The sequence below is a fragment of the Micromys minutus genome (assembly GCF_963924665.1).
Source record: "Micromys minutus genome assembly, chromosome: 3".
In the NCBI taxonomy this organism is placed as follows: domain Eukaryota; kingdom Metazoa; phylum Chordata; class Mammalia; order Rodentia; family Muridae; genus Micromys; species Micromys minutus.
Window position 1 is genome coordinate 67,442,580 of NC_137972.1, and position 20,968 is coordinate 67,463,547.

Here is a 20,968-nt window from a genome sequence, read left to right on the forward strand (position 1 = left end):
AGTCCTGATGGCTCTGCCTGCGCCACACAGAGCCATCTTTCTGTTCTGTAGAACCTAGCATCATCTGCCCCATAGAACCTAGCATCCTCTGTCCCATAGAACCAACCTAGCATCCTCTGTCCCATAGAACCTAGCATCCTCTGTCCCATAGAACCTAGCATTCTCTGCCCCATAGAACCTAGCATCCTTCCGTCCTGTAGAACCTAGCATCTTCTCTCCCATAGAACCTAGCATCCTCTGTCTCATGGAACCTAGCATCCTCTGTCCCATAGAACCTAGCATCCTCTGCCCCATAGAACCTAGCATCCTTCCGTCCTGTAGAACCTAGCATCCTCTGTCCCATAGAACCTAGCATCCTTCCGTCCTGTAGAACCTAGCATCCTCTGTCCCATAGAACCTAGCATCCTTCCGTCCTGTAGAACCTAGCATCCTCTGCCCCATAGAACCTAGCATCCTTGCAAAGGTATGATTCTGCAGTCAAGTCTCTATCACTTAAATGGAGGTAATTCTGAGTCCCCCATGAGGCTGTGTGGTACAAACTCACATGCGTGTGTAACATAATTTAATATATATGATAAACAAATCACCACGGAGTTCAAGTTTTTATAATTTCTTTTACAGAAGCAAAAGAATTCATTCAAGAAATACATACTCAGAGTACATAATGTTAACGATATACTATTGCCACAGTAGAAGATGTGACAATGGAAAGGCCTGTGTCCTGCTTTCCAGGACCAAAGGAGACAAGCACATGTATAACTACAAGAAAAGCCTTGACTCAGGGGCATGCTGGGCCCAGCTAGGCAGCCCTACTCTTGCTGTACCGGGACCAGAGATAGGCATAAAGAATACAACTCCATTAACACATCCTAGTGGCTCCTTTTTTCTTCTTGTTTGGAAAGCATCTTTGGATGATAGTTTCTAACTTCTGAGACACAGCCATCTCCAATTACCTTTCCATCCCTGTCCCGTGCCTGCCCAGCCGGGCCAACCTCAATCTAGGGAAGAAGCATCCCCCCCACCCCCCACCCCCATCACTCCTAGCCTGGGAGCTGCGTGCACCTCAGGGCCATCTGGACATCTGGAGAATGGGGCTGAGTGAGTAATGAAATCTCCTCCCTGCTGGAAGACGAGGCAAGTTTTATTACAGATCCTATCTCAACTAGAAGGGCTGGGACTTCTGTGACTGAGTTAATCCTGTCACTGCGTAAATCAGTTGGAAGCTTGCAGGCGGTGATTTGATTTAGGATGTTCATTTTGGCAAGCTGGTCTTTCTACAGCCATGCTGTGGCCCAGGTACGTCTACCGCAAGCAGGGAGTTTAGCCCCAGTGGGTCAGCCTTGTTAACACAATACATTCCAACCCCTCCAAGTACAAACCCCAGATGCATTTTAGTCTCCTCCCAGCTCAGTAGGCTGAATCCCGCATCTACCAAATTGTGACAGAAAACCTGCGTCTCTGCCTGTCAAGATATCTGCTGCCACAGGGGTACCCTCTGGGGAGGTACGAGGTGCTCCACATCATCTAGAATATGTGCATCGTGCAGGGTCTCCATGCAGGCCATGCTCTTGAAGCACAGCTTGGGGATATGGGATCAGTCAAAGACAGGCTGGTTCACGAGGGCCAGAATGGGGACTCTGGTTGGTTGTTCAGGTGGATTGCCCTGGAAAGGAACAGCCCAGACTGAATCCTCTGCCCATTGGCTCCTCTGCCTGTCTTTGTCCATCATATGCAGTGTTCTCTGGGGTGGCCACTTTGTGTGATCTTTCCCTCAGGTAGGGAACCAGAGAGCACCCAGGCCTTGTCCCAGGGCCTTATATTCTGCAACAAAGGGTGGATCTAGAGTTATTGCCCACAGAGCTGATTCCCCTTGGCCAGGAACAACAGGGGCAGTCAAGAGCTGGGGAAGAGGAGGGAAGGCCTCAGGTACCAAAAGGCAGCTTGTGGCAGGAGCCCTGTTAGCATGAATTTGGCTTGTTCTGGCTGGGCCCCCTCTCCACCAAGCTTCCTCCCCTTCTTCCATCTTTATTAGGATGACTCATGCTTGTAGAAAGGATGGATCATGTGGGATACAAAACTCTGAGAGAGATGTTGGAAAGGACTTCAGGTAGCTCTCTGTAGATCCTGCCTTCTCTCTCTCTAGCATTTATTCCAGGGCCTGTCTATCTGTCTGAGTTGCCTGGCTATAGTCTCAAGGCAAGTGAATTCCATACAGCCCCAGTCTGGGAACCAGATGCTCTTGGAACCTGAGCTTTGACAAAGTGGCTTCCTTCCTGACTCAAGGCCTTCTCTGTCCTGTTTTGCTGTATTTTGTTTCCCGGTTCCCCTCCTGCATTAATCAGGCTGAAGGTTTGCTTTCTGTGTGGGGCCAGTTGGGACTAATGGGTCCTCTGAGGCTTGTAACTATCCCAACCTCTCTCGTTGCTTCTTCACAGTGTGAACGAGTCCCCAGTTTCTCCAGGCCCTTCTGGGAAGGAGGGTGAGGATGAGTCAACTCACATTCGCACTGACTGGTCCTAGCTCAGTGGGTCCTTTTAAGAGCGTGCACAATCTAGTGAATACCAAGCACGTGGCAGGCCTGGGCTCATCAAAACAAACATTACTGTCAGCTGATTGCAAGAACTGGCATCCTCAATAGATGCTATTGTTATCTTCAACTTACAGATCCAGAAAGGACAGAAAGGTGCCCAAGATCACACAGATGGTAAGTGGTCAGCTAAGGGTTTCACCTGCACAGCCTTCCTAGCTAAGCATCAGCCCTGAATGGACACTGTGTCCCCAATACTCTCATGGACTCCAGCTAAGTTTGCCACATGCCCTTTGCCCATTCAATGTGGTCTTGAGGTCAGGCCAGGTCCTGGGACAACCCAGTGTTTTCCTGGCATCGCCTCCCCCCCACCCCCGAAGATCCTGCACATTTGCACGTTCACTGCTACAGCTAAGTTGAGCAAGGCTGTCTAGCCTTGGGGACCCCAGCAGGTGAGTTCGGCCTCCAGGGGCGCAACCAGTAGAAGGGTGCCGCTCTAAGTCAACTCCTCCGGGATATGGGGAACTCACGTGGGATGCCCAGAGCTCTCCGGGCCTCTAGCAGAACGCGCGGAGCCGAGGCTGCCACTCCGGGCAGCGCGCTGTCCCGAGAGCCCCGAAGTCTCGAGCCTTCCCTGCGCCGGCCCCCGGCTGCCAGCTGGCCGGGAGACTGCCGCACGAGCACGGGCCCAGGGGCGCCACCGGGCCGCGCGGGCGGGAACGCGCCGCGGCGGCCTCCTCCTCCCCGGCTCCCGCCCGCGGCGGCGGCGGCGGCGGCGCTTCCCGGGCGCGGAGCGGCTTTAAAAGGCGGCTCCCCGCCCCCCGGCGCACTCGCCGCTCGGGCGCCGCGCGAGCCTGCCGCTGCCATGCCTCCGCGCGCGCCGCCAGCGCCCGGGCCCCGGCCGCCGCCCCGGGACGCCGATGTCGCGCGGGGCGCAGGGGCCGCCAGCCGGCACGGGCTCCCGCCGCTCGCGCCGCGCCCCTGGCGCTGGCTGCTTCTGCTGGCGCTGCCCGCCGCCTGCTCCGCGCTGCCGCCGCCGCGCCCCGTCTACACCAACCACTGGGCAGTGCAAGTGCTGGGCGGCCCCGGCGCGGCGGACCGCGTGGCTGCGGCGCACGGCTACCTCAACTTGGGCCAGGTGAGTACGGCCGGCCCCGCGCGCCCCAAACTTTCCCGGCCGCCGGCGGCCACGCGCGAGGGGGCGCCTTGCCAAGCCCGCGGCCAGCGACACCGCGTGGGAAGGTGGCCCGCACCGCTGGGGACGGCGGGGGCTCCCTGCGGGACTCTCTGGAGTGCCGTGGGACACTCGGCGGGGAGGACGTGGTGGCCTGCGTGGATGGTCACGCGGAAGATCCCGAGGCCGTGGGTCCCCAGGTGGTGTCGCCGAGCTTTCGCACTCGGAAGTGTGGCCTCGGAAGCCCGGGTCGGGCGCCTACACCTGCCTAGCCGCGCTCGAGTGGGCGCCTAAGGGGTCGTTGAGATCTGCCCACCCGCGCCATCCTCAGCGTCCACCCTGTTCCCTGTGGCCTCCGAGCTCTACCTCCGTCTCTCGGGCCACTCTGCCCTCGACGGGTCGCCCGGAGCTCTGGGCTCCGGTGCGCGCGCCAAGGCAGTCAGGCGCTGGTCGGGCGACGTGAGTGTGACCCGGGCAACTCAGGGACTGGCTTTTCCTCTGCGTGGCGCGCCGGTGCCTGTGTCTAGAAGTCAGGTTTGGGTCAGGGAGCAAGCAGGACCCATAAGCTGAGAATTGCTTGTAGTCTGGACACTGCTCTTAAAACCTCTCTAGGCAAAAACACTGATTGCTTTGCTTTGGGCTCTGGACGCAGCTGGAAAGGCAGCTATCTGCCCACTAGCTGCATGACCTTGGGCATGTCACTTCTTGACGTGCTCATCCCTAGGGGTAGGGACTTTGTACTGCCTGAGGTTGTTTAGGTGACCCAGTAGTGTTCGGAATCAAGGCGCTAGTCATGAAATACCTTTCTCTCACCCCTCATGGTATAACTGGCTGTCGTTTATACTAAGAGAAGTTAAGATAGAGCAGTAAGTCCGCACAGCTTCCAAGGACTGCCAACGCAGGGTGCTTTTTCCTATTGCAGCCCTGCAGAGGGGCAATCTGGCAGGTTGATTCCGGTTTACAGCCGGTGGAGAGGTCCCAGCAGACTCAAATGTGCAGTCCCACTAGGAGAGCGCTCAGCACCTTAACAGATCTAGCAAACTACACACTTCTGAGGAGTCAGAGAGCAGAGCCTTATAACTCATGTTAGATTTAGTGTCATCATTATCTGTGACAGAAGCCAGCCACGTGTGTCTGGTCATGATCAAAATGGCTTTTCTTCTGCAGTTGATGTGAGGTAGAAGGCCTCCTGGACGGGGAAGTTCTGCTCTGTGAAGCTTCAGGTCAGAGTTGATTCAAAAGACAATAATTGGCTTTTGTGTCTTCAAGCATCCATAGAGCTAAGACTTTTGCCTTTTGGTGGCCCCGGCTTGTCGCCCTCTGTAGCTGTCAAAGCTCCAGGGTTGATTGTCCTTGTTGAAAAAAAAGTTCTCCTGCTTGCTTAGGACGCTCAGCTCCTGCCACTCTTCCCAGGCGGCCCAGCAATTTGTCTCAACTAAAAGTCATTCTTAACTGGATGGTAAATTACAAAGGGCCTGGGATTTGGGTCCCTGTAATTAAGTGAGGAGAGAGGAGGTGAAGAACTCTGTGCTCTGCGGTGCAAGAGGTGGAGAAGCCTAGTTAGCTCTCCCTTTGACAGTTTTGCCTCCAGGAATAACCTTGCCCACCTCCTGGAGGTGCTAACCTTTGAATCTACTGTATCTCACTGAACTCCTGAGGTCTGTGCTCCTGATTTTGCTTGTGGGTGAGAAGGGTTTTTTGTTTTTGTTTTTGTTTTTTAAGACAAGTTGTGGTGTTCTTGGGTGGCCCTGAAGGTCTCTGAACAGTGCGGCTGGACTCCACACAGCCTGCCACTCAGCGTGTTAGGCCTTGTGGTAGAGATGTGACGGGGACATTTTCGAGCTGAGAGATGACTGGTTTGGGGGTAGGAGCTGTCTCCAAGGAAAGACTTACTTGTTATTCTCAAACCAGCTTTTCTTTCCCGGCCTTGAAGTGCTCGGCTAATGTGGAAAAGGCCTGGAGCTTTCTAACCTCTACCTACTCAATAGGAACTCTTAAAAAACCTCAGTGCCATTTTCATGCAGGGAAACCTGTGACTCATAAATAAGATGTAGATGTTTTTAGGTTTGTTTTTTTTTTTTTTTTGCTTTATAGGTGAGTAAATGGGGTGGGGTGGAGGTCAAGGAAGGAGCTGTTTGTGTTCGAACAGTAACTATGTGTCACCCCTGCCATTATGATAACTGCTTTGTCTCTTGCTGCCTTCTGAGAGACTGCCTTTGTGTGACTCTTGCTTCTAAACTCTTAATGGGCAATTAGAGCTCTGTTCTGTACCTGCCTGAGTCACACAGCCTTGGTTTTCTTGTCCGTTTTTCTGGGTATGCTCCGACATTCTTGCTCGACTGTTTTATTTTTATATAATTGATAACCTGATTTGGTTTATTTAACATGATCCGCATACAGGTAATTGAGGGCAGTGATTATTGATCTTTTTCAAATTATAGATCTCTTTCAGTCTGATACAGGTTCTGTCCTTTTCCATTAAAAACATATGCATCTAAGAAAGACAAGCTAACCACCGTTTCCCTCATCATTCCCGACACCTCGACAAGTTTGTTTTTAGCAAGAAATAAAAGTCATGGGCCAATGAGATGGCTCAGTGAGTAAAGGGGTTGCTGCCAAGTCTCATGACCTGAACTCAGTTCATGGGACCCATGGTGGTGGAAGGAGAGGACCAACTCCCAAAGTTGTCCTCTGATCTCCATATGTATGCCGTGGCATATACTCATGTGTGTACATCTGAACACACACGAAGTAAGTAAATGAAACTGTAGTTTTTAAAAAGGAAAAGTTAGAAAGGGTCAAATTCCGTCATTGACAGTAGCCATAACTATATGGTTAAGGAAGGGAACCTAGAGATTAGTCATGAGAACTCAGAAGAGAGTTGAGCAGGCCGCCGGAAAACTCACCACCTGTGTGTACCTCAGCAGCTTGAAGACAAAAGGGTGTCTGTAGTTCATTTCAGCATCAAAGCCTCGAGATACTTAGGGATGAATCATTTTCGGAGGAGAATGAATGGAAAAAACGATAAAGTGTTTTCATTTGGGGGACCCAAGGAACAGATGGTGCCAGGCTGATGTTCTACCACTGGACCACAGCCCCTAAAAAAACTATCCGCCCTTCAATGAGGCCATTAATCCACTGTAATCTCGTAAATCCCCACGAGACTGAACTCCACAAATGAACTATAGAGTTCATATGGTGTAGTGAGGTCCAAGAATCCCTCAGACAAGTCTGGGAAAGAAGCAAAGAGGGGCGTTGGGATCATGGCAGGCTGGCACTGGCCCAGGGATGGTTCCACCCATCCGTGGAATGGACTCAAAGCCAAGGGTGTGTGGGAGCCTGTGTATGCCAACTGAAGAGCTACAGATGGATGAGAAGGATGGGCCATTTAGTTAATAAGTGTTTCTGGAAGAACTGACTGTCCACATGGAGAAACAATTAGACTCTTAGCCCATACTGTACATATGTTAAATTCTAGACAGGATTCAAGATCTGAGTGCATATAAGACTCTTTAAAAAGTATAATGACCTACCCTTATGGCACCAGGAAAGATGTCTTAAACAAAATCGAATTGAATTTGGGATTTAAAAATGGGACAGTAGTAACTATTTTGAAGTTCTTGGTCTAGAAATCTAAAGAAGCAGCTGTTAGCCTCTGCCCCAGCAATACGGCTCTCATGACATGCCTGCCCATAGGCTTTGCTTTCTCTTAGTATGAATTTATTTTTGATTAAAATTTTTAGTAACTACTAGGGCTCATAAGTAACTAGCTGGTGCAAGAGGAAGAGATTGGCAAGAAATAAAAATTTCTGTACAAAGGGCAGTCCTCTAAGAATATTAAGAAAGCTTGAGACAAGGGAAAGTAGTTAGAGATGATTAAAAAAAATTAAACAGGTTAATGAGAAAACAGATAAATTGCTCAGTAAAAAAGCAGAGACAAGCGTGACCGGAGGACTGTCCGACAGAGATTCTTAGCCCTGCTGAGAACTGCCCTAAAGCAACAGCGGGACACCATTTCACACCTATCTGATTGGCAAGCCCGTCAGTGTCAAGTGTTGGCAGGGATGTGGAACCGGAGACCTCTTGTTGCTACTGGTTGAATTTGGCACCTACTTTATAGAGCATTTTGGTCCTATGGTGAGACTATCCCGAGGCTAGGCAGCTAAGAGGAGAATGCCCACTGACACTTATTTCATAAACGCTGAGACTTATTTCATAGACGGAGGGAAAAGCAGCCTAAGCATCCACCAGAGGAAGAGTGAAAAGGTGAGCGGAAAGACTCGTACCCTGGAACACTAGACAGTGGCTACAGATAGGAAGAAGATATATATGTGCACAGCTCAATAGGCACCGAGTTTTCAAAGGCAGTTTCGGAGGTGCAGTGTTCATGTGAGTTTCCAGAAGCAAAGCATGCCACGTTACTGATGGTGAGCATATAGCAAACCTTTAGAACCCAGGCTGCGCGGATCTCCTTCAAATTTGGGTTTGTAGTGGCTTGTAGGAGGGGAAGACTTACAGTTTCTTTAATTTTTTTAAAGACTCATCTGTTTTACTTTATGCTTGTGAGTGTTTCTCCTGCATGTATGCATGTACAACACATGCGTGAATGGTGCCCATGGAGGTCTGATCCCCCGGGACTGGAGTTACAGGTGTTTGAGCTACCTTGTGGGTGCTGGGGCCTGAACCCTGGTCCGCTGAAAAAAGCAAGCAGTTCTCTCAATGGCAGAGGGATCTCTCCAGACACCTTTACTAATTCTCAAGGAAAACCAATATGTCCTCTGTGACTGTACTGCGTTTAACCAGTCAGGGAGCAATGCGGTGTTAGACACGGACATCGCATGCTTTCGTTCTTCTTTAAGCAGTATGGAGCAACTCCATGCACAGGCCCACATGGGATTAGGTGGCATAAGTAATCTAGTGATGATGTAAAGTATGAGGGAGGATGTTCTTTACACATACCCTATCATTTATATAGGGAGGCGAGCATCCTTGTTTGTGGTATCTGTGGGGATTCTAGAACCTTCTCCTGTGAGTAATGAATAACAACGGCACTATGGGAAACCCATCTGGCTTATGTATGGATTATATTCAGGGTCTCAAAGTTTCCTTCAAGTCAGAATACATTACCTACAATTCTGCAGGTGTGCCTGTAGAAGAGTGTGTATATGCATGCACCCCCGTCCACGTATACATCTACACATAAAACGTCAAAGGAGAAAAAAAAAAAAACAACTTGCCACAGCATTCTTGGACTTCCTGGAACACATCCATGGGTACCCAAGGGGCCTTTGAACCTGGGTTAAGAAGCCCCCCATTAAGGGACCATCCTCTTGTCAAGGAAACAGAATTGATGAACAGAAGACCTGGCCATAGATCACAGGCTGTTTGGACAGAGCTGTACCAAGCACAGCACACTCCCAGCCATCACCAGTCCCCTCTACCACACTGCTTCTCTGTTCTCTCTCTTGGAGGACGGTCCCCCATTCCAGCCCTCGGACATGGTTACCTTTGATATGGATGATTCCTAGACAAGACAAGCTGTTTGTGGGCTAGGCAGAAAACACAGTCCTGCGTGTACTCTGAGCTGCAGCAAGGCCTCCGCTGCTCTTGGAAGTGATGTTTATGTGGAGGGTGGCACTCTGACACCGTGCTTCCCTTGTGTTTTTGCTTTGCCTGGGGTATTGAGCTAATTTGTTAGTTCTAAGTTTGAACATAAAAGAGCAGGCTGGCTGCCAGGGCCCTAAAAGATCTAAGAGCCTTAAATGATTTTGAACTTGCCCTAAATAGTCGTCCTTAAAATAGCTGGCGAGCAGGCCATCTCTGGCCTAGAATTTCAGGTAAGCCTGTGGAATCCATTTGTCAGCAGAGGAAAAACACCGTTGAGCAGTGGACGACTTGCTCTCACAAGGAAGAACCAGCTGAAGTCTTAACCAGGTGTGAGAGTAGTGAGCCAGAACTTGTTCCAGCTGAAGCACTGGGGGCTCGATGGGGACACGGCAAAAAATCCAAAGTGCCAGTCGGCTGTGACCTAGTTCTTAAGGACTACTTTTTGGTCAGAGGCTGTCTTTCTGTTGTGCACAGCTGGCCGGGGAGAGGTCCTGGATGCACTCTGGGGACACAGACAAGATTGGCATTTTGAGGCTTGTGTCCAATTGTCTCAATGGGCATCTGACTGTACTCAGATAGTCCAGGCGGCGAGGGCTTTGATTGACTAGCTTGACCTTCTGACTCACCAGGACTGAGGTTGAGTGTGTAGAACAGGAAGGCCCCGCATGGCAGTGTCCTAAGGCAGACGTGGAATGAGGTGTAAACGGCTAAGCCAGCTGTCTAGCCCACTGGAACTGTTCAAGTGTTTCCCGTACAGACGTCGGGGAGCACAGCAATAGACCCAGGGCAAGGGAGCCAGCAGACACTGAGACTTCACTGCGCTTGCATTTTTGGATGGTTGGTCAGATACTGTTTTCCAGTGTCTAGCAATCCCCCTCGCTGTTCTGGGAACATCCCACGTTTGTTTGGGTCTTGGAGACTCTGCACAGACTTTTGTGTTTAAACTGATGTTTGAGCCCTCAGCCTAGCCCGTGCCTTCCCAGGCCTTGCACACAGAACTTCTGTGCACCTGTTTCTAGTGGCCGTCCTCCTGGCTGTCAAGGTCGTTCTGTGACCCTGGGAATGTCCTCACTCTGATGCTCCTGTGTGGGTGCCCTTGCTTGGGGAACCTTAGGCCAGCCCTGTAGGGAGATGTCATTTACTGGCCATGAGGTATTTGGTCCAATTAGAGTCTGACAAACCCTTGATTGACAGACCAGGGCCCAAACCCATACTCAGTGGCTGACTTTCCACTTTCGTCACCTTTGGCAGGTGACCCTGTCCCTGCTTCTCGGTCAAGGGCAAGTCACCCTCTTACTGAAAGCCTTCCTGTTCCCGATGAAATAAACAACTGATTGACTAACAAAGCCTCAGTCGCCTTTTCCCCTCCCTTCCACCTGGCACTCCCATACCACATAGGCACTGCTCTTCTTGACCGGTTCTCTCTAGGACAGCGGGCTTCCCCTTAGCATCAACACTTACATCTTTCTGTGTATTAAAAAAACAAGACAAAACTATACTAAACTTAGCCCCTCCAGCCCTAAGGCACTACACTCAGACACTAATGGTATGACATCATTACCTGGACACACTTAGCTGTAAAACTCACTCCCTTCCACTCGAGGCCTGGGAGCTGCCTCTGACTCCAACCAGCCCCATGTCATTGGCCCTGAGGTCCCCTGCTCCTCCCCCCACTGTACAGTATTGGCCAGGTCCCCCTAGCCCACTTGCCTGGCCACCATACTGCAGTGCCTGTCCTCCCACCCCAGTCCCAGCTGCACACCCTCTTCGTTCCCACGCTTCCCCTGGTCAGCCCAGAGTGGACCTCACCCTGCGGTGATCCCTCATCTCTTTGCCAGCTCAGCTCCACTGACAGCAGCCCTCCCCTGAGTGCCCGGAGAACACATCTGTCTTCTGGACTCCTCGGCACTGTCATCATCTCTGATATTTATGGCCTGCTGGCTTGTCTGCCACTTAGACTCTGGGCTTTCTGGTAAGTCTGGAGTCGGTCGCCTGGCTGTTCTTCCTCCGAGGTCAGTTTGGAGTCTCTGCCTGAGAAGCCTCACCCGGGCAGAGCATGGATGTGGGCTCATTTATTCGCTCTTGCATACAGGTTGTGGGCCTTCTAGGCTGGAGGAGGTCAGGTCCCTAGTCCTTACGTTATTGAACATCTCTCCCGACTGCTTTTTAAATTTTAATCCCTTGTTTTTCAAATTCACTAAGCCCCGTGTGTGCATATGCATGAGGACACCCTCCTGTGACACTGTCCTGGGCTTCTGGGTCAGGTCAGCTCCACCCTGTGCCCTGGCAGTGCCTGGGGTCCTGCCGTGCCAGCTCTCAACTCATCCTTCCCCAGAACCCTGTATCCTCCCGGTGTACTAGTGCCTCTATTCAAGGATTCTGAAGACAGTGATGGGTGCAAGGCCTCTGTCTGGTCCTTCAGGGAACCAGAATGAATAGCCTCCGGCTGTTGGGAGCCTCACACTCCGTGGGATGGGATCAGCAGCCTTGGTTCCCATAGTAACCAGTCCATCAATGCCCTCAGTGTGGAGATGGTGGCACCGCAGAGAGGAAGAAATGGTCTCATTGTCTCCCCTTTGGCCGCTTGGGCACAAACAAGCCGCACCCCGCAGGGCGCTGCAATACCCTGAAGTCCAGCCAGACTTGCTGCCCTGCGGTGGTGCGCTACACATGTCCCCTCCTGAACTGGGCCAGGAAGGGACCATCACTGTCAGTCTTGGACCCTCATGGGGACTCTTGAATTTCTGCCACTGGTCGTCAGCAGGCAGCCATGGAGCCCTTGTCAACTGGGGCCAACTTTTCAATGGCCAGCCAGGCCACTCCTGCCACAGGATAAACAAATCCCTGTGTTTCTGAAGGGATAGGATTTCCACACTTTTCTGCCTCTGGTTTCCAGTCATCTTGATGAGGCACAGGTTACCAGCAGTCAGTGTGTGTGTGTGTGTGTGTGTGTGTGTATGTGTGTAGGGTACTATTGTGTAATTCAGGCCCTCTCCAGAGCTCCCTGGGGTTCCCTATACCCCAAGTCTACCTTGTCTCTTTTCTTGCCCTTCAGGACAGAAACCAGGTTATCTCTTTGGGTGTTTCTCTTCCCTGGTACTGGCAGCCACTAGGTAGAATCCCTGCCAGCCTGTCTCCAGTCACCTCTGGCACCCTACCCCCAGCCAGCAGTTACAGCTCAGACCAGTGTCATGCTTACACTCCGCTAACATCCACTGTCTGTTTGGTTACCTTCCCTGACTGGCATCTCAGCCTTGACCTCCACCACCAACCAGAATAGCGCCACCAGCCTCACATTCTCCCTTCTCTACCTTCAGAGCATCAGAGACCCCCAGGAAGGGGTCCTATCTGCCTCCCGCATGTCCTCCAGCCTAGCTCCAGCAGTGCCAGAACCTTGATGTCCTAGAAACTGTACCTGTGTTCTTTCTTTACCTCTGGAGTTTGTTGTTGCTCATAGTCTGTCTCCATGTGATCTACCCAGAGAACCTCATCTACTACTAACAGGGCTGAGCACTGTCCACGCAGAAGCTCCATGAAGGGTCCATCTTCTCCCTAGACCACAGCATGGCGTAGTGGTGTCTTAATCATACCAGTGCCTCCTCAGGGCCTAGCCTGCTTCCTGGTATCTAGAAGGCTCAGTAAACATGAAACCTTTACATTAAAAAATAATTAATGAAATTAATTAAATTAAAATTAAAAAAATTTAATATAGGATTGGTGGTTTCTTGATTCTACTCACTGGGTAAATGATACCAAGGGGAAATGCTAACCTTACTGTTGTAAATTAGATTTCTCGCCTAGGCCCAGACAGACCACACCAAACACGGTTCCACGTGGAGAGGTTTAATAGAACGGGATAGGGCAGGGGTCAAGGCCGGGCGAAGAGAGGAAGAGGAAAGAGAGAGAGGAGAAAGGGTTTCGGTCTTTTGTAGGGGTAGTGACGTCACTTGCTCCCAGGTGGAGATGGGATTTAGAACTGATGTCTTCTGGGAATGCTTTGGCTGTTTCCATGGCAATTGATGTGCTAGGTTCCTGTCACCTGTGGGTGGAGCCATTGCTGGGGGAGGGGGCTATCCTAATGCCAACACTTACTGTTACAGCCTAGTGGCTTCCAGGTTTGTAACTATTGAGGACTGTATGGGTTTCTATCCAGTAACACCTCTTGGTTCATTGCTGTTGGGTGGCTTGTTTTCCAGGACAGGGTCTTGCTCCACAGTTTCAGGATCACCCGGAGAAACTTAAAATTGAGGTCAAAGGACAGAGCCGATGTATCTGGTGGTGTCCAGAGTCCATGTCTCCAAATAAGGGTGAACCCTTTGCTCCTCAGTAGACAAAGAACAGGAAGGATGCAACAGGACCAGGGTGTGGAGAAAGAAAGAAAGTTGTGTTTATAAGAAGATAAAGAAAAGAGATGGCCCAGGTTTCAGCACCAGTGTTAGGAAAAAGATAAAGAGAGTGGGAGAGGTAGGTCCTATGGAGGTATGGTGAGGTGTGGGGCAAGGGGGTGCCTCTGTCGGACCCATGTTGGGAATCCCTTTCCCCTGAGGGACCAGCCACTTGACAGTATAGTATAGAATGGAGTTTATTCAGGGCGGGGGGAGGGAAGTTAAGAGGGTAGCAGAGGCAGAGAGAGACACAGAAGAGATGTAGAGAAGTAGAGGCTGGTCATGAGGACATGAGCACATGGAGGGGGGGAAGGGAATGGGGAGAGGAGGGACAGAGAGTGAGGAGGGGTCAGGCAACCCCTTTTATAGTGCCAGGTAACTGTGGGGTGGAGTTTGAAAGAACCCTAACATTCTCCCGTTTTAGTTTAATTAAAAAGAAAAATTAGAGAAGATGGTGGAGCAGGAATGGGGTCGTCATAATCTCTGACTACTTTGTGCTTGCTTTGTAGGGTGGTGTTTCTAGAGAGTCTAGAAAAGTGGGAGTGGGAATGTTTGTCCAGTCGTAAGAGTTGGCTGTTTCCTTGTTGTCCAGGGTCTGTGGAACCATCTGAGGAAAGGTCAGAAGGAACAGGTCCAACAGAAGCGTCTGTGTCTGTGAGAGAAGGCTGAAGCATCTGTAGGTTGCTTCTCTGGAGCTGTAATGAGTGCCTGGACTTGACAAGATGCTGGAACACACACACACACACACACACACACACACACACACACACTATAGGTAGAGATTAAGTATGTTTGGAAGAAAGAAAATTTTGCAGGAGTGGTCCTAGTGCTAGCAGAAAGACTAAGGTAACGGAGGGCAGGAAGGACGGCACAGAAAGAGTCTGGCCTGCCCCAAGCCTCAGTGAGAGTCTCTAGTGATAGAGTCTCAGGCTTTGAAGTGACAGTCTGGATCCTGGCTGCACTGTTGTCTCAGGCGTGACTTTTTAATTGTATAGCAACTTAGGGGATGCCACTCCCACCATGACTGTCACCATCCAGCCTATAGCCTATCCTAGACTCCTGGCATTAACTTCACCAGACAGATGAGCAAATTGACCTCCGGAGAGGTTGAGTAAATTACTACGTATTAGTGGATGCCAACTCAACAGCTTGGCAGCCTTATGTGTAGGCCCTATCCTGGCAGTGCCGACCTTGTTAGGAAAGGTACAAAGAGAATATATGAGCCAGGGGGAGCTTGAGTCAAGTTTTCCAACCAGCTGAGTTTAGGGGTTGCAGTCCAGGCAGGAAGGTTTAGGGGGAAGGGCAGTGGCCCTGGGAAGGTGCCTTTGTGGCCCTGGTAAGTGAGGGTGCCTGGTTTCTTGGGATCCTCCCTTCTTATCAGGCCTCTGGCTGGGAGCTTGCATCAAAGGCTTATCTATGCAGGAATGAAGGCAGACCAGCACTGCCTAGGATCAAACCCCTGGGCCTTACACATGCTAGGCAAGCACTCTACCACTGAGCCACACCCTAGTCCGGGAACAGCAGTTTTTACTTCAGATCCAAGAATTTCAAGGGCAGGGAAGGTTTCCTGAATACCCTCCTCAGCCTAGTGTGTACCCTCCCCAGCCCAGCAGACCCCACTGTGTTCCTAAGGTGATGGCACTAAGTATCAGAGTCAGAAAGTAGAGCCTAGTGAGAGGTGCAGAAGAAAAGCCTTACAGGACTCAGGGCTGCAGTGAGGGTGGCACAGTGAAGCCGCCTTCACCTTACAAAGTCATGTGGTCTTGATCTGTTTCAGCAACCCAACGCAGTCAGTAAACATGTAAATCCAGGAAAAGATTGAAAGCAGAAAACTATAGCCATCATCCAGAATTCCACTCTCCATATCTTGGACCATATCTTTTTCTCCTAATCTTTGTATGTGTGTGGATATGGATGTGCATGCCGTGGGACACGTGAGGTCAGAGGTCAACCTCACCTGTTGGTTTTCAACTTCCACTTTGTTTGAGACAGGATCTCTTGTTTTCCATTATGAATGCCAGAGTAGCTGGTCAATGAACATTCAATATTGTCCTATCTACAAGTCCCAGCACACTGTAGGAGTGTTGATATTAAGATGTGTGCTACTGTGTCCAGCTTTATGTGGGTTCTGAGGACTAAGCTCATGTCCCCCCATTGACACAACTAATGCTTTACTAATGAGCCATCTTCCCGGCCTCCTCTTTGTTATCTTTATAACTGTGTGTGCACGTGTACACATACTTGTGCTAATATATGTGCATACACACTCATAGACGCACAAATGACTTATGTAAAGAGACTGTGTGGTTTCAAAACTTATCACTATTCTCTGTTGTAATTCTTAATGGCTGGTATGCCATTGTGTGGTCGGCTGATAATTTAAGTAGCATTTCCATGACATTTAGGTCAAGAGATTCTTTGTGTCAGGATGTGCTTGGTTTGGAATGACAGGACCTTGTGGGGAGGTGGCTCCTTGGCTTCCCTGTCCCTACTGACCTGCTCACACCTCTATTGACAGGAGACCTGTCCTACTTTTCTGTCCTTGTAGAGCTTAGAAATATTTAATTTAATCTTTGAGGATATTGTGAGATTTTTATTATTATTTTAAAAATTGCTGGGGCTGAAGAGGTGGCTCAGTGGTGAAAAGCATTGGGGGCTCTTCCAGAGGACTCAGGTTTGATTCCCAGCTCATACATGGCAGGTGACAACCATCTGTAACTCTAGTTCCAGGAGGTCTGATGCCCTATTCTGATCTTTGCAGGCTCTAGGCATGCATGTGGCACATGGCTATATGGGCAGCCAAAACGCCCATACATATAAAATTAAAAGAAATGAATATAAAGATTTATTTTGAAAAAAAAAATCACAGGATGGAAGATAGCTCAATGGCAGAGCACTTGCCTACTGTGTACTAGGCCCTGGGTTCAGTCCCCAAAACTGAAAAAGAATCTTAGTTATATCTTCTATAGTGACTTTTCCACCACAGAGTTCAAATAGTGCATTTGTGTAAAGAGGAAGAAAATCGCAAATGTCTTTGCAGAACTCATCTCAGTTGTCCCTACCTCCTGATCTCATCACTACTCACCTCAGTCTGTGTTTCTGTTCGTATCCTTAAAAAACAAGTATGAACACGTGCACACAAACAGCATTGAACTTGGATCCAGCTCAACATTTTTTTAATACCTAGCTTTCTTAACCACCCTGGACGTCTGTACATAGAGATGCCTGCTTTCTTGGTAATATTAGTAGCTTTGTGTCATCTCTGTGGTTGTGACATGTATCTTATTGCACTATTTGCCTGTGGGTGTTTGTTTGCCTTACCTCCACGCTACCCTGATCCTTATTCATTCCTCTCTGGGTACATGCATGAGAATTTCTCATGGGACACATATCAGCAAGAACAAACGTAACAATGAGAGTCAAGACACTGTATGATCCTGGCTAAGTCCCAGGCGGCTTTTCTACCCGTTTTTCCTTGTGCTGATTCACTTATATCCTTAGACAGCCTATGAGGTGGGTGCTGTTATCCCCATCTTCCATATGAGAAGGTTGGTTCATGGCTTCACAGCTTGTAAATGTCAGAACCAAGATTTGGACCAAGGTGGCCTGGCTCCAGAGAACAAGGGCGTGTGTCATGATGGGTCTCCATGTGACAGTGGGTTGAGCTTTGGATGGCTCCCCAGGGAGGTAGATAATGTTGTTGACACTCTCCAGAAGAGTGTGAGGAGGTCATTGTTGCCAATTTGGGGTGAAGGTGGTTTCTTGTTTATGTACCAACACTATTATACAAGGTTAAGGTCATTGGCTTTCTTTGTAGTTACAGCTAAAGTCAAACATCCCTTCACATATCTAATTGTCATTTCACTCTTCTCTGAATTGCTTATTATAGTGTTTTGCCCAGTTTTGTCTGAATAATTTGTAGGTATATTCTTTGTATTTTGAGGATCCATCCCTGTTTGTTTTCTTTTCTTTTCTTTTTTTTTTTTTTTTTAAGAACACTGCACCAATTTCTTTCAACCTAGTTTAGTGGGTTTGTTTGTTTCCCTGTTGCGTTTTGAAGTAGAACCTGGTATGCTGTTTGTTTGCAAGGCTTTGGCCTTGCTCTTTGTGTATTTCAGGGATGAACAGTCTAGATCCGGTCTACAACCAACAGGAATTCAACCACAGTAGAGGAACCTCCAGGTGCTGCTTTGGGCAACAGCAGGGAGCAGGAACTTGTTCCCTGGGGGTTCAGGAAAGGCTTTGTGACCCAGTCTGAGGGCCTCACTGGAGTTTTCTTGGACAGAGGAAAAGGCAGGAGGTGGTATTTGGGTAGTATCTCACTTAGCATCTCATTTGGAAACAACTCATCTTAAAGTAGAGAATCTCAGGTGAGGGCTCTTAGGGAGCAACCAGAGGGAGTTGGTGGAGGGGTGAGGATCAAGAGGCAGGGGTGGTGGGGTTGGGCATGCTGTTTGTTAGCAGAGCCTTCCTCCCTCAGTGGTGTCTTCCAGTGACCAGGTGATGCTGTCTGGAGGGCTCACTCATCCCAAGCACAGAGCAGAGTAGGTGGGGAATGGGCTATGGGAGGGATAAGAGGAAAAGATTATCTAGAATAGAGCAAGGTTGGAGAGAGAAAAGTTCTGGAGGGGGATAGGGGTTCAGTTGAGGTTCAAGAGATGGTTCAGAAGTTCAGAGCACTGGCTGGTTTTCTAGAGGAATTGGGTTCAATTCCTAGCATCCACGTGACAGCTCACAACTGTCTATAACTCTAGTGCCATGAGATCCAGTGCCCTCTTCTGGCCTCTATAGGCACCAGGGACACAGTGGTATGCATAGTCATACATGCAGGCAGAACACTTATACATATACAATAAAATAATTTGTACTTACTGTGCAATTATGAGGACCAGAGTTCAGATTACAGTACCTGTGTACACCAGCCAGTTATCCTGTAAACACCTGTAGCTTTAGCTCTAAGGGATCTGACACCCACCCTTATTTGGTCTCCATGAGCTTATCCCCAGTGCTCTCTCAAGCACACACACACATACAAACACACACACACACACACACACATCACAGATACACACACTACATTTCTTTAAAGTTCTAACCACTGGTGTGGTGTGTGTAACCTTAATCCTAGTACTCAGGAGTCAGAGGCAGATGGATCTCTATGAGTTTGAGGCCAGCTTAGTCCATCCAATGAAATCCAGACCAGTTAGCCAGGACTACACAGTGAGGTTCTGTTTCAAATATAAAGAAAGAAAGAAAGAAAAAAAAAAAAAAAAAAGAGGGAGGAAGGAAGAGGGATGCTAGCTAGATGATAGATACATAAATAGTTACATAGATACAGAGATGACAGATAGATACATAGATATATAGATACATAGATGGATATATAGATGAATACATAGATATATTGATTCATAGCTATATAGACGGATACATAGATACATAGATGAGTACATAGATATATAGATACATAGATGATACACATATATAGATGGATACATAGATATATAGATACATGGATACATAGACATATAGATACATAGATGGATACATACATCTGGGTAGGCTTTGCCACACATCTGATGGCATTAGGTGGCAGGGGTGTTTATTAGCTACTGCTTTCATTCAGTAAAGCTGTGCAGTGTTTCCAAGCCTGGCGTGAGGCCTGGCTGGTCCTGAGCTACAGAGATGAACTGGAGCAGGTAGGCTGTGCCTCTCAGTGGTCCCCCTCCTATGACAGTTTTAGCTTTATGCATGTCCTCTCAGAGGATCACAGAAGAAGCCTGTGGTTCTCTGTCAGACCCCAAGTCCTTGGATCCCTGCCTGCGTCTCAGTTGGAGTTTATTTAGGTGTGCCTGTCTGAGAACAGATTTTAACAGAAAAGTAAGTCCATTCTTAGCCATCCCTGGGTTTGGTCTCACACACATCTCTGTCTTATGCTGTTGATTTTTAAAAGTCCAACAAAGTCCTCAGTTTATATTCCTCATGATAAAGGCCTGTTTTTCTGGAATAGAAAAGAAAGTTACTGTCTTGCTGTCTTGAGCTCATTAGCATGGCTTTTTTCATTTGCAAGAATGTGATACTATTAGCCCAGACAAGAAAGCTGGGTTCATTTCAGTGGCTTAAACCAAGTTCTGTTCTGTGACTCGGCCAGTTCAAGACCCCCTTAGTCCCTCATTTAAACAATTGTTTTACTTTGTCAGTGTTGTGGATGGAATCCAGGACCTCACCTCATACAAGCTAGGTGAACGCCCTGACATTCAGCCACACTACCAGCCTGCTTGGGGAATGGCTGCTCTCTCTTTCCAGAAAGGTTCGTGTCCTTGTACACAATATTATTGTAAAAACTTTCTATGCACCTGCTCCTGCCCCATTTCTTAGGGATATAGCTCCACTTTTTGATAGCTGGTCTTGACAGGAACATCAGAAAACCAAACTGATTCTGTCTCCTTTGAAATCAACTTCAAATCCAGAAGAGTCCTTGGGGGTTGATATGGACACACTGATGTCACCATGTTGCTCCTGATGGGGAGCTAGTGGGTCACAAAACCACACCGTTGTTATGTCCTGTTGTTAAGTCCTGAGCATGGGTGGGTTTTCTGCTTTCTTCTGGTGTCAGAAGTTCAGCTGGGAAGAGCTGTAGAAAATCCTATCCTAAAGCCAATGACTCAAAGTCCGATTTACTTTCCAGCAACTGGTTCCTGAAGTTAGTCACTTATGTGCCTTTGTGCTTGATCTGTGCCGATGGCTGTGCCAGCCCCTGGCTTGTTTCCATGCCAGACTTTCTCACGGTCTCCTCAAGGGTCATCTTGAACCCAGACCACTTAGTGCAGATTTCTGGTGGCTTGTGCTGCCATTGGGAGATGGCTGCCTGCTTCTTCCTCTCCCCACCCTTCGTCCCCCCAGCTGCCTTGTTTGTTTTATTTGAATCACTCTGTCAGGCTGCATGAATTAGGTTGCAAGTCTTGAGGCCAGGGCATCTTGCTACAGGCATCACAGGCATGAAACTAATACCATATGGGTCGTTAGGGACAATGGACAGAGCTACCAGGAATAGACTCCTACCAAGCCTACCTATTCCATTTTAAATGTCCTCTTTGTCCTAAACTCTTTCATGATGTGTGTTAGCCTTGATCCCAGAGTGATTTCCACATCAGCCTCTCATAGCAACAGAGGCTATGTCAGCAACATGAATGATATGACCAGGCCTTCCTAGCAACCAGGGGAGCTAGTGCCCTGGTTTGCCCACTTGAGAGAAAGCAGGCCAGTAAGCATGGC

General features: G+C 49.1%; 1 protein-coding gene across 2 annotated transcripts in view; it reads left to right on the forward strand.

Moving 5' to 3' along the window:
• Positions 1-3,392: 3,392 nt before the first annotated feature.
• Positions 3,393-20,968, forward strand: part of PCSK6 (proprotein convertase subtilisin/kexin type 6) — a gene marked incomplete at its 5' end in the record, with an annotated part of 176,723 nt that continues 159,147 nt past the window's right edge. For both annotated transcript variants that reach the window (XM_080914064.1, XM_080914065.1), the window contains one exon: positions 3,393-3,665. In XM_080914064.1, the coding sequence (XP_080770190.1) occupies positions 3,393-3,665 (273 nt within the window). The remainder of the gene's footprint in view (positions 3,666-20,968) is intronic.